Source organism: Microtus ochrogaster, unplaced genomic scaffold (genome assembly GCF_000317375.1).
Source record: "Microtus ochrogaster isolate Prairie Vole_2 unplaced genomic scaffold, MicOch1.0 UNK5, whole genome shotgun sequence".
NCBI classification, from domain to species: Eukaryota; Metazoa; Chordata; class Mammalia; order Rodentia; family Cricetidae; genus Microtus; species Microtus ochrogaster.
Window position 1 is genome coordinate 13330588 of NW_004949103.1, and position 13203 is coordinate 13343790.

Below are 13203 nucleotides of genomic sequence, written 5' to 3' on the forward strand. Positions count from 1 at the left end.
CTCTGCTTGAATGATGGATGTAGATCAGATCCAAAGCAAACAAAACAGCAAACAGGACCCAAGGGGAAGCAGAGAGGAAAAGGAGGGCCAGACGCGCTTCTGCATCCAGGTAAATAGACTATGAGGTCATGCTCCAGTAGGTGGGTAGTTGCTAGCTATACAGCTTCCCACAGCACAATGGTATTACCCCAGAGCAAAAAATGAATAAATAAATAAAACTGTCATATTGACTATGTTAAGCTTTTTATTTAACATATTAATCCCAGCTCTCAATTGAACAATAATTTCTTCACAGTAATACAGCTCAGGGAGCATCCCTTTAAGAAAGGAAAGTATATTTTCAATTTATCAAATGTGAAAAAGTGCAGAGATCCTATCATGTTGGTTCTTGTATTCTTCAGCATCTTAACTCTGATAGGTGCTAATGTACGGTGTCACACTGCAAAAGCCAGCAATCCTGTAGATCCTTTAGAGGAGGTTTAGGCTTCTTTTTAATACCATTTGGAGTCACAGACTGTTTCTTGGTAAATGGAATTTTTATGTCCTTCGAAAGTAAGACAAACAAATGGAGTGAATGTGGCTGCGTAAGGAGCATACTCTTTTTCCAGTTCTCTCTGTGAGAGGACAGATTTATTGTGTCCAGATCCTGAGAAATCAAAATTAATTTTATCTCCTTCAGAATAGCCTTTAAAAGGCAATATCTTTAATGTCTGTTCTGCATGTCTCTTCTGAAGCTGGGTTTCTTGAAGTTTATATTTGAACTATGTTTCAAGTTATATTTATTTTATTCCATTGCAGTGTGGAGACAATCAATGATGGAAACTTCCACATTGTGGAGCTACTGACCCTGGATTCGAGTCTTTCCCTCTCCGTGGATGGAGGAAGCCCTAAAGTCATCACCAACTTGTCAAAACAATCTACTCTGAATTTTGACTCCCCACTTTATGTAGGAGGTAAACTTCCTTCCAAATCCAGTGGTCTTCCAAATCTGTGCTTCTCATTATAGATCAAATCTGAAGTTACTGGTGCCATGATCATTGACATTGATCAGTCATTGTAATTGGATGAGATGGAAGTGTCTCTTAAGGGACCATTTGGTCATCCTGGTTCTGGGTCTAACTCAGTATGTCATCGGTCAGAGAAGGACATTAGTTCTTCATCTATGTCATGCTAGCTAGGTAATTTATATATACTGTCATTTAATTTTATTACTGTCTGCAGACAGAAGCAGAAAATTGGTTAGTGATTAAGTTAGAAAATTATAAAATAAGACTGGGGAGCCACCTCAGTGTATGAAGTGCTCAAGAACCTGAGTTAAATATCCAGAACCCATGTGGAATGCCAGGCATTGTGGTTTGTTTACAATTTCAGTGCTGAAGAGTTTGACAAGCAGATCCCTAGGGCATAGTAGATCTGTTTGTCTACCTATCCAACTCCATGAGATCCAGGGAGATAGGAGATCCTATTTCAAAAGAAAAGATACAGAGATCCTGAGAAAGGATACCAGAAGTTGTTTTCTAGCCTCCACACACACACATGCACACACACACACACACACACACACACACACACGTGTTCATGTACCTGAACACACACACACACACATGATTAAACAAGTTCAGTACAAAGTAGGAAGGAGGAATCTCCAGTCCAGCTCACTTAATGATGCAGATAATATCAGCTCAAACCAATGTTGCCATGCTAATATTTCTGGAAGTTCATCAAAGTTCAACTGATAGATCAATTATCATTGAAGCTCATTGAAATAATCAGAAGCTCACGTTGAAAGATTTTATCAGACTAGTAGGAAGTATATTTGCTTAGATAGGCTTTCACAGTGAAAGAAAAATAGAAGACCTTTGCAAGGTGGACCGATGCTAGGAATGGGACAGTCTTACTGTAAGCAATAAGAATGAAATTGGGGAAGAGAGACAGACAGGGACAGAGGCAGAGAGAGTAAGAGAAATAAAGAAGTCCAGGGGAGAAAAACCTATAAAGAATAAAACTCTACTATTGCCTGTGTCTGGAAGAGAAAGTATGAATTAGAGGCAGAATTGCAAAATTCAGGGAAAAAAAACAATAAGGCAAGGCATGTGATATTGAATTGAAATACAATAAATTAAATCATAAGGTCATAAAATTAACTTATTTAACAGATAACTAAAGCCTCTAAACAAATCAACACACCTCAGGATAAGTGTTTTTATGATGTTCTCAGTCTCTACAAAAGACTAACTTCAAGATGCTATTCAGTTATCTTGTTTTTATTGATTTTCATTGAGCTCTACATTTTTCTCTGCTCCCCTCCCTTCAACCCTCTCCCAAAGTCCCCATGGTCCCAATTTACTCCGGAGATCCTATGTTTTTCTACTTCCCATGTAGATTAGATCTATGTAAGTCTCTTTTAGGGTCCTCATTGTTGTCTACATTCTTTGAGATTGTGGTTTGTAGGCTGATTTTCTTTGCTTTATGTTTTAATCCTTCCAAATCTTCTATGAAACTATTTCTTGTAATTGTGACCTAAATTCAGAATATTTCCATTTTCAATAATTTCAATAATTGAAAAATCATAGAATATTGATGCTGCTATAAAAGGTTAGGAAAAATTCTGCACCTTTCATTCAATTTATCAATGCTGATAGGGTATCTACTATATCCTGAGAACCACGTTAATGGATGATCAGTGTCACAAAATTGAAAAATAAATTCTGGTCCAGCATCATGAAGCATACAGACACATTTCTGAGTCACTGATGTGGCATTACAATTGACATCTTGAAGACTGACTATACTCGGCAAACTAACTGACCTCATCAGTACACAGGACTCACAACTATGAGTATTATGAGATACTTTTTTTAAAATTAGTTAGTTGAAATGATGAGTTTTGGTTGTATCCCTCCTTCCCTCTTTTCCTTATAAATCTATCATGTTTTCGCTAGCCACACACATCTGTGTCTTTTTTTTTCTTTAAGCAACAAAAGCAAAACCAGTACAGTTTGAGCTGCCCACAGTTGTTCAGTGTGTGACGACTTCTACTGGAGTTTGCTCAATTTACCTGGAATATCACTTCAATAAGACTTCCCTCTTCCAGTACAAATTATTGTCAACAGCTCCTAGGATATGGGTGGGACTTTGTGTCACCTCCCCTCTCCATTCTGAGATTGCCTCTGGCTTAAATTTCTATTTTCACCTATCTTGCTGGGAACAGAGTTGCCTGTGTGAAAAGTCAGCCTTGAGGGTCAACCACGATGTAAAAGGGATGAGTTATGTATTTTAAGCATTTGCTGTAACCAACATAGTGCCTGCTTCTCTTTTAAATAATGTTTTTACTTATATGGCACTGCTTTTAGTTGTGCAACCTTTCATTTTCAGAGGAAATTGAAGTAAAACCAGAAGGTAAACACTATTTTCTCTTTTGCATAGTCCCAAAGGGACAGACTCAAGAATTTTATAAAGCTTTTCCAAATTTGCAGAGCTAAATTATGGTAGACAATTATTTACATCCAGGTCTTTCTGACCCCAATGCAGCCTGCGTTGCCACTTACTTTTTTTACAAAAATCAGCAAACAAAATGACTTAAGTAATACGGTTTTGCCTTTCCTTCTGAATTTGTCCTTGATTTGAATTTATGGTGCTTTTACTCAAAAATATTCCAATGAATGCTTTAAGAGCTGATGCTTTAATGCTTCTAGGATATGGTCTTTAGTTTTTTTAAAAAAATAAAGATAAAATTGTTTGAGATAGAACATCTTTTTAAATGGGGGAAAAATTAAACTCCCAATTGAAAAGTGCTAGTCCTCCCAGACTGGAGGTCTCAGAAGAATCCAGAAGCACCTCTGAGTATTCAGGCCTAAGGGAAACCACCTTGGTATTAGCCTTACTGCCTAAGAACACACTCAGCCCATCTACTTCTTCCCCAGATTGTGGTTTCAGTGGTGGTTCTGACTGTAAAATGCAAGGAATCCAGAAGACCACAGTCCGACTGTCACATGGCAGAGGCAGAGAAGCTGAGTCAACAAAATGAAAACAAGGTTAAGTCTAGTTAAAGCCAGAGCTGTGCCTGAGGAGAGAACCCTTATATATCCTAAACATTGGTCCTTTACAGAAGTCTTTACATTTCTCTGGGAAAAATGCAAACTGGTAATGCAGCTAAGCATGCTCCTGCATTACTGACTATCTGTGATACTATCTTTATGTAATATAAACCAGAAGAATGTTAATGTTTTTCCATCTGATAATTGAACTAGTACACTTATTATAACTGTCAGGAGAGTGGGTAAGACAAAGATATAGGTGTCTAGACATATATTACCAAAATAGTGTTACCTTTGCACAAAAGTTTTCAATAATGATACTCTTCCCCTTAGAGTCATTTTTAAAAAAAGAGACTGCAAAGGCGCTTTAAAAAAATCCATTTAGTAAGTTATTTACTGATTGATTGATGGATTGATTTATTTCCAACTATAAGTCGACAAAATGCAAAAATGTCTTAAGAAGCAAAATCTTGGATTACCAGGTTTGACTGAAGCAATGGTATTTATGGTTCCTGGCCATCCTCAGCTGTGTTGTAAATTACAGCTTCAATAAATAAAGATCTGCTTCTGTTTATCAGCTAAAAACCCATGCTCTACCACTGCATTTGAAAGTTCTGCCCAGAATAGTTCTTGGTTACAGGGGTAATTCAAGGTAGAACATGTGGTTAGTATGTTAGTGGAAGGTGTATGGATCCAATCCTCAGGTCCAAAAATAATTGAGAAAAGGTCTTGATTTTATATGCTATTGAAAGCTGAGTCTGTATATGGTGTGTAGCTGTGTTGTTTTATAGATTTTTTTTTTAACCATCAAAACTACACCATCTGTGGTTGTAAGTTTTGGGACTAAATGAAACAAGTTCATTCATTGCTTCTCCCTGCTGAGGAACTTTGCCGATCTCAATTTAGTCTGGATACGTGCACAAATAAATGTTGTATCTCCATCAAAGTGGGTATTAAAAATAGCCTTGGAAAAGGTTCATTTTTAACTGTTTTAAGAAATGACCCAAAACGAGGGTCATGTTTGTGATGGGTAAACACAATTTAGAAAGACTTTCCCCACAGGGAACAATTTCCTGTCAGTGGTACTCTTCTGGAAATGGTGAACTGCCTGCCTCCAGCTTGGTGTGGTAGTACACTCTCCATGGCCAGACATAGATCTTTAAATTAAAGACAAAGAACCCAGGACCTGGTCTAGTGTGGCCGTGTGTCCTCGCATCAGAATCACCTGTGTTGCATATTGGCATTTAGACATTTGCACTTGTCCTCTTCCACCAAATATCAGCATCTCAGGATAGGGAGGGACAGAAAGATGCTCTTTGAACAAACACTTGTGGGAAGCTAACAAATGACTGCTCTGGGCTAGCTTCTTGTGGTAGGTGAGGCAACTGAGTCCCAGAACAGGAAAATAACTAGTCAGGGTATACTCCCTAAGTAATTTTTCTCCTTGTAGTGTCAGGAAATAAATAAATTTATTCTGTTTTAGAGACTGAGAGTACAGTGCATCTTAGTAGGGAAGTCATGAAGTATGAAGCAGCTAGTCATATTAAAGCAGTCAGGTAGCAGTGAGGTGAATGCGAACATTCAGTGGTGTTTCTTCTTTGTACTGAGCCTTAGATCTAAGCCCCTAGTTCTTTAACAGCCACTTTCACCATCTGTCTTTTTGTTGTGTTAAACCTTTATGCATATACCCTGAGTTGTATTTCCCAGTGAAGGATTATTTAGCCTTTGAGCACAGATCTGAGGATTAAGAAAATTGAAGTAATCGTATGTGAATTTATTGAGAGACACTTGTGATAAAAAAAAAACCAAAAAAAAAAAAAAGAAAGAAAATTGAAGTGCAATGACCCATCTTAGTAAGAGTGTCACCATGCCCTAGGTGGGGATTCAGGACTCTTAACATGTATAAAGTGAGCTGAGTTCTGGCTTGCCTCCATCTCTGCTTCCTGATTCTACATGTGATGTATAGACTTCGTTGCTGTGATAGACTGTACTCTTGAACTGAAAGTTAAAATAAGTCTTTCTTTCTTGGGTTGCTTTTGTCGGGGAATTTTACAACAGTATCAAGAAAAGAAACTCAGATTCACAGTGATTAAAAATCATGTTAACTTGTTAGTGAATATTAACTCAACCAGAATAGAGACTCGACCTCTAGACTAGTGGTTTTGTATACCAAGAAGACTGATTTTGGTGCCTGTTAAGACTCAAACGAGACCTCTTGTCTAGGAAAGGTAATGATGGCACAGAAGGAGAACCCCAGAATATAATCGTCCCCTGGAGAGTGGAACCCAGTTTATAATCCCAATCAGTAGCTCAGATCAAACTCCAAGCACAGTTGAATCATGAGCATTGAGAGGAAAGTCATTAGCGCAGTGGCTTCCAAATTCCTCCCCTCACCTCATCTATCGTCCTGGAAGCTCTTCTGTGGAAAGTACTGTCGAGGAACTATTTCAGGGTCTCGATCCGGCCGTGGAAAGATTCTTCCCCTTTGCCAAAATAGCAGTTACCAGATGACTGTCACATCTGGGGTGTATGCTTCAAGATTACAAATGCTGTTTGTGATGGAATGTATTCTCTATTATTATTATTATTATTATTAATTGACATAAAAGCTTCATGGTACGAATGAGGTGTTAGGCTGATGAGAAGCAACAATGAACTCTTTGGGCAGAGACATGCTCAAGATAGCAGGGACACTGTCCCTGGGGTGCTGAGTTTGGTGCTAAGTTAGAATCTGACAAGTTTGAGGTGGGTTCCTCTGAGCCCCTGCTCTCACTCCCAGAGTCTTGGAAGACTGAACCTGGGCTCCAGGATTAAGATTAGGCAATCGGCAAAATGCTGACATGGTTGGCATGGAACCGGTGCCTCAAGCTCTCTAAGCTCTATCTTTTGATTTTATAATTTGAAAAAGAATTAATCAGAGAATTATAAACTCTGACTTCTCAGTGTACGTGGTGTCTGGTACAGACTCATAGGGAATGGAAAAACAATGTCTACCTCTAATTTTTCTTTAAGTAGACTTTCTTGAAGATTATATAATTTGTATATATATATATATATATATATATATATATATATATTGTCTTTGAGTCTTCATGTCAGAACTTCATAAGTAATTTTTTATATTACTAATTTGTTTGAAACAAATGTACCAGTTAAAAACTTATCACTATAAAATAGGTTTATTTTAGTTAAAAGTTAGAATAACTTCCTACAGATTACCAAAATGCAAAACAAGATGTCCAGCTTTTCTCTACCTCCTCATGGGAACACACATAGTCCAATTTAATAGAAGTGGACTGGTGAGCTTCACTGTTTCTCCGTAGCGAATGACCAAGGAGCCTGTAAAGATTCTTAAGTGGCATGCTCTGTCTTCCTAGGCATGCCTGGGAAGAACAACGTGGCAGCACTGCGCCAGGCCCCGGGGCAGAACGGCACCAGCTTCCATGGCTGTATTCGGCACCTTTACATCAACAGTGAGCTGCAGGACTTCCGGAAAGTGCCCATGCAAACCGGAATTCTGCCTGGCTGTGAGCCATGCCACAAGAAAGTGTGTGCCCACGGCACGTGCCAGCCCAGCAGCCAATCAGGCTTCACCTGTGAATGTGAAGAAGGGTGGATGGGGCCCCTCTGTGACCAGCGAACCAATGATCCCTGCCTGGGAAACAAGTAAGTTCCAGAGGCTTGGTACTCAGTGCATATGTTAAATTCTCAAAGCCAATCTAAGAGAAGAAGGCAGGAGGTTGGTAGGGCATGGGCAGGGGCTTAGAAACATCAACACATCAGAATTCTGTCCTCTGTATTCGGACACGTTTTTCCTAACCACCATACCTTCTGAACGCGTGTGTCCACCTGATTTTCATTGCTCTGTTTCTCCTTCACTGTAGATGCGTACATGGCACGTGCTTGCCCATCAATGCCTTCTCCTACAGCTGTAAGTGCCTAGAGGGCCATGGCGGTGTCCTTTGTGACGAAGAAGAAGACCTGTTTAACCCCTGCCAGATGATCAAATGCAGCCACGGAAAGTGCAGGCTCTCTGGCCTCGGGCAGCCCTACTGTGAGTGCAACAGTGGATACACTGGGGACAGCTGTGACAGAGGTAAGCTACGCAGTGCAGTGACGAGTGACATCAACCTCATCCCTGGTGAATGGCACCGAGTGCAGCAAGGAAACACTTGGGTTGGGCGTGGCTTGTGGCTACTGTTGTTGATTGGTTCTCACCTGGTATGATGCAGTTACTAACTGTGAGAAGCATTAAACTCCCACCATAACGTTCTTCCATGGCCATCAGACATCTTACCGCTACTTGACTTGCTGGGGAAAGTCTCCTTTTCCCTTCTTCAGAGCACAGCTGCCCAACTCACCTTCAGCCACCACCCGACCCCCTTACCCACAGGTATTACTAATGCAGCCTCAGGCACAGAGACCGCGGAGGTGGTGACTCTGCTCTGGTTTCAGTACAGAATCAACTTTGACCTTAGATTCGACTGATTTATCACAGTAAATTATGCAGGTGAGAGGGATGGAAGCCGGCTGAGTTTTCGGGCCACCTCTCCCTGCTTTGTTCCCGAGATCCGAACTTGCCTGGCCTCCAGCTGGCACCGATTTCGGTGCATCAGACAATACGATGAACGTGCCTGCGGGAGCCTTTAGCAGATGGCTCTTTTTTGAACTACTTCATACTAGCGTAATTTATGAAGTTAGTGGAATGTTACTTGTATTAAGTAACATATTGGATAATATTAAATTCTGGGCCTAATAAATTAAATTGCATTCTCTATGAAACTGCTCCCCGTGGTAAACAAAACCAGCTGTTAGTCCTGAAGAAACAGAAGATGTGTGTTTTTTTTCTCCTCTTTTTTTTTTTTTTTTTTGCAATAAAGAAAAGGATTTAGGAATCCAATTTTCTTGTCAGAACAAACATGTTGTATTTATTGTCTACATATATAGCATACGCTTTGCTGGAAATAGAGGCCTAAAAGATACATTTTCAAGTTAGAATAGTTCATGCCATCAGTCCATAAAATGGACCTCAAGCATCGCACTAAAAATGGCAGCCACTAAGTGGAAGAAAGGCCAGTGACAAAATGGAGATCTTGACTTTCTTTAGGTCACTCTACCAAACCTACAGTGTCTGTCTTTAAAAATGCTCTTATCTCCTTGTTTTCTAGAAATTTCTTGTCGAGGGGAACGGATAAGAGATTATTACCAGAAGCAGCAGGGTTACGCTGCCTGTCAGACAACAAAGAAAGTATCTCGCTTGGAATGTAAAGGCGGGTGTACTGGTGGGCAGTGCTGTGGACCTCTGAGGAGCAAGAGGCGGAAATACTCCTTTGAATGCACAGATGGATCCTCGTTTGTGGACGAGGTTGAGAAGGTGGTGAAGTGCGGCTGCGCGCGGTGTGCCTCCTAATTGCCTTTCTGGCAGCCTCCATCTTGGGCAAAGGTTGTACACTTCTTGACCATGTTGGACTAATTCATGCTTCATAATGGAAATATTTGAAATATATTGTAAAATACAGAACAGACTTATTTTTATTATGATAATAAAGACTTGTCTGCATTTGGAAAAAAAATAATAAAAGACACGCTCGTACTAAAGCTTCCCCTACACTGGAGAAGTGTGAAGAAAAGACACACTTGGAGGCATTAGTGCAGCGGTGGAGACCACTGCAACACGGAGCCATCTCTGGAACATGCTAATGCTAGCAGAAGCACATATACAAGGGCCTAAAACGGGACTGTACACTCACAGGTGATTGCCCAGAGCAGAAACCCCATGCTCCCCCTTCCCATCAGTGCAGTTCACAAGAACACTTCAAGCACAAGCATCTCAATGAGACTCTGAGGCAGGGGAATGGAAATCCAGAATCTGTAGATAGAGCCAAGGGATGAGAAATATTTTGTGCAAGATAGAGAGTGTCCTGACATCTGGGTTTCATTCAGGAAAGAAATGGGTGTGGAGTGTTGAGATGTATTTTATTGTCTTTGGCAATGATAGCATATCAGCAGAAACAGCACATGAAGGTGTTTATCTACCACTTTCCAGTATTAAATTTTTGTAATATAAATGATAAAGCAGATGATAAAGAACCAATAGATTATTGATAAATGAAAAATTAGTAATAATATGAATTTTTGTTTCTATGAGTTCTAAATAGCCCTATACAGTATTCGTTTTCAACGAGGAATATTTATTGTATTAAAGTACATTGTACTTAATGATTTAGGTCATCACTTTGGACTGTTTCTCGATGCTTTAATATATATTAATTTATAATTATCCTGATATTTTTGTACATTTTCAAACTTAAAAAAATCAGGATTTTTTTGGCAATAGAACTAACATAGGATGTTATTTTGTTATCTTGGGATAGGTATATGTTGTTCTTTTGGCTGACCTTGACATCTAACCACTGATGTCACTGACCTGTGGTCTCTTTCGGGACACTTACAGAAGGTTTGCAAAAGCTGTGAGTAGAGACAGCAAGTGTACCCATCTGCCACATGTCCTCACAAGGAGAAGGAAATTATCTGTAGCAACAGACAATAGGAAGTAGATGTTTTACAAATTAATTAATAGATATTTCCCTGCCATGCTTTGGGGGAGGGGGAAGAAGAAAGACTGTTATGTCAAAAACTGTAATTTTTCTCCAAATAATAAAGCTCCTTGATTACCTTACTGCTCCCATGTTAACAAGTTTGCTTCTAAATTACAATGTAGAGTTGATAATGATTTACAGTAGACTGTGCTCTTCCTTCATGAAAAATTCCAGGGTGCCCTGTGAAGATGCAGATGTTTCTTTAAAAGAAAAGCCCTTTTTAACAATGAGAATTATGCTTTGTCCTTCTTTAGACTAATATCGGTTGCACTACAGATGTTTGTAAATTAAAAGATATCTACTTCATTAACAGCTTGGCCGTTTTCTTAGAAACTACCTCACTTTGCAGGTGTTTCATTATGAACTTGATACAGTGGCATGAAATGAACCAGAAAGGCAACTTATACCTTTATGTTAACAAAAAAAAAATTGCTTTGGAATAAACATATTGTCACATTGGGAGGCTGCATAAAAGAGATAAATAAAATAACATACTCTTTGCTAGGGAAAATGAATATTCAATTAAATCCCCCTACCAAAAGGATTTATGAGATGAAACAGAGCTCATACAATGGGTCTTCTTTGGGTCTCACTGCCTTTACTAGAGCCAGCTATCCAGAACTAGCAACATTTCAGATCAAGGAAATGTCATTGCCTGGGCAGAATATTAATACTTGACCTCTACTGTATATAAGGGATTCGTCTCTTTTTAAAACACTCATGTGTGCGTGTGTGCGCGTGCACACACACCCATACACTATTCCGGGTGTGACCATCCAATCATATTTCTGCACATATTTAAAATTACTTTAGTTGTATTATATAAATATTAAATAACCATTATAAAATATTCATGGGTTCCTATGAGTTGTTTCCTTTTTCAGATGTATTGAATCATTCTTTACGCAAGGAGTCATCTACAAATATAACAAGATTTCCACGTGATACACCAGATAAACAGCATCCTAATGACTAGTGTTTGCAGAATGCGTTATTGTAAAGCAGAACCTATGCTAAGAGTTTTATATGTAAAATCTCCCTCATCTATACAAGTGATTTGAATCCTTGTGTTCCCTAGTTTATAACAGTATATAAGGCTGGAAAACAAAAAAGCAGGACCCAATGCTGGGCAGTTCATACTAAGGTATTTGCTGATGATATAGACACCGTTCAGTCACAGATTGCCTCTACTTGAGGACTGCTAAGTCTTGAAGCCTTACTTTCAGGACTATTGATCATATATGTTTAAAAATATTAACTAGAGTTTTGACATTTTGCTCCTTTTTAAAAGAAAAAAGAGACATCATAATGGTTTTCACATGATATTTTTTTATCCTTCCTGATTATAAGGTCACAAAATAAAGTTCTATTTCTGTGTGAGTTGAACAGTGTTAGCTTTACAGGGGTCATATTTGAATTGCCTTCCAATCATGAGCATGGAAGGGAGAAAATCTCGCAGCCAGAAAATTGTTTGCAAATCACACAAATCAAGGAAAATTATTCATATTAAAAAGTGCTCCTGATTTATAAGCCGATAACCACAACACTCTTTTTTAATAAAAAATACTATCCTCCAACTTTTGTGATAGAATTCAATTTTTAAAAATACAAAATAAAATGGTCAGATACAGTAATGCTCATTTGTAATTTAATACATAAAGTTCTTAAATATTACTAGCATAAGTGAAACACCATCAAGGAACTTGAATGCAAACAATTTAAAAATGTGATCAAGAATAATAACCACCTCAGTCTTGGAAAATTTTTCTGACCATAGACTGAAATTGCTTCTAAACAGTAAAATAACATCTCTTGTTCTCCATCTGGAGAAATGATTAAAAGATTTAAAATGAGTTCAGGACATAAGGATCTTGAACTTTATGGCATCATCTGCCTCATGTACTGACCACTATTTCTGAAGTGATGTCTGTAAAAGCATATAAGCTATAAAAAATATATGAAGTTTTATGCGAGATATTACATAAAGGAGAGGAAGCTATAAAAGCCTAGAAGCTATTTTCTTTCTTAACCTTCTTTGGGTACTCACAGTCATTTAACAGATGATTTCTGTTTCCTGTCTCCTTATCAATTCCTCGAAAAGATGGCTGACATTTCATGTAGTTTCAGATAAAGCAGACAAGGTCTGCCATATTAGAGCTTATACTTCACGAATTATGGGTTGAAGCTAGACTAGGAAACTGTTCTGGCTAGTTTTTATGTCAACTTAACACAAGTTGAAATCATTTAAGAAAAAAGAATCTCAGTTGAGGGGAAAAAACACAATATTGACCTGTGGACAAGCTTGTGGTACATGCTCTCGATTTTTGATTGACATGGGAGGGCCCAGATCACAACGGACAGTACCACCTATGGGAAGGTAGCCCTGGGTGCTGTAAGAAAGGAGGATGAATAATTCTTAGGGAACAAAGAAGTAAGCAGCCTTCCTCTGGAGCTTCCACTTCAGTCCCTGCCTCGAGTTCCTGCCTCGAGTTCCTGCCCTGTCTTCCTCTGATGATGAACTGAAAGATGTGGAAGTTTGAGCTACATAAATCTCCCCAGTTACATTG

At 38.8% G+C, this 13203-nt stretch overlaps 1 protein-coding gene across 7 annotated transcripts in view; it reads left to right on the forward strand.

The window, feature by feature from the left end:
* Slit2 (slit guidance ligand 2) overlaps positions 1–10942 on the forward strand; it is a 346807-nt gene extending 335865 nt beyond the window's left edge. For all 7 annotated transcript variants that reach the window (XM_026788661.1, XM_026788664.1, XM_026788663.1 and 4 more), the window contains 4 exons: positions 799–953; positions 7415–7703; positions 7922–8133; positions 9206–10942. In XM_026788661.1, coding sequence (XP_026644462.1) covers positions 799–953; positions 7415–7703; positions 7922–8133; positions 9206–9447 — 898 coding nt within the window. In that variant the 3' untranslated portion in view covers positions 9448–10942. The remainder of the gene's footprint in view (positions 1–798; positions 954–7414; positions 7704–7921; positions 8134–9205) is intronic.
* Positions 10943–13203: the final 2261 nt, after the last annotated feature.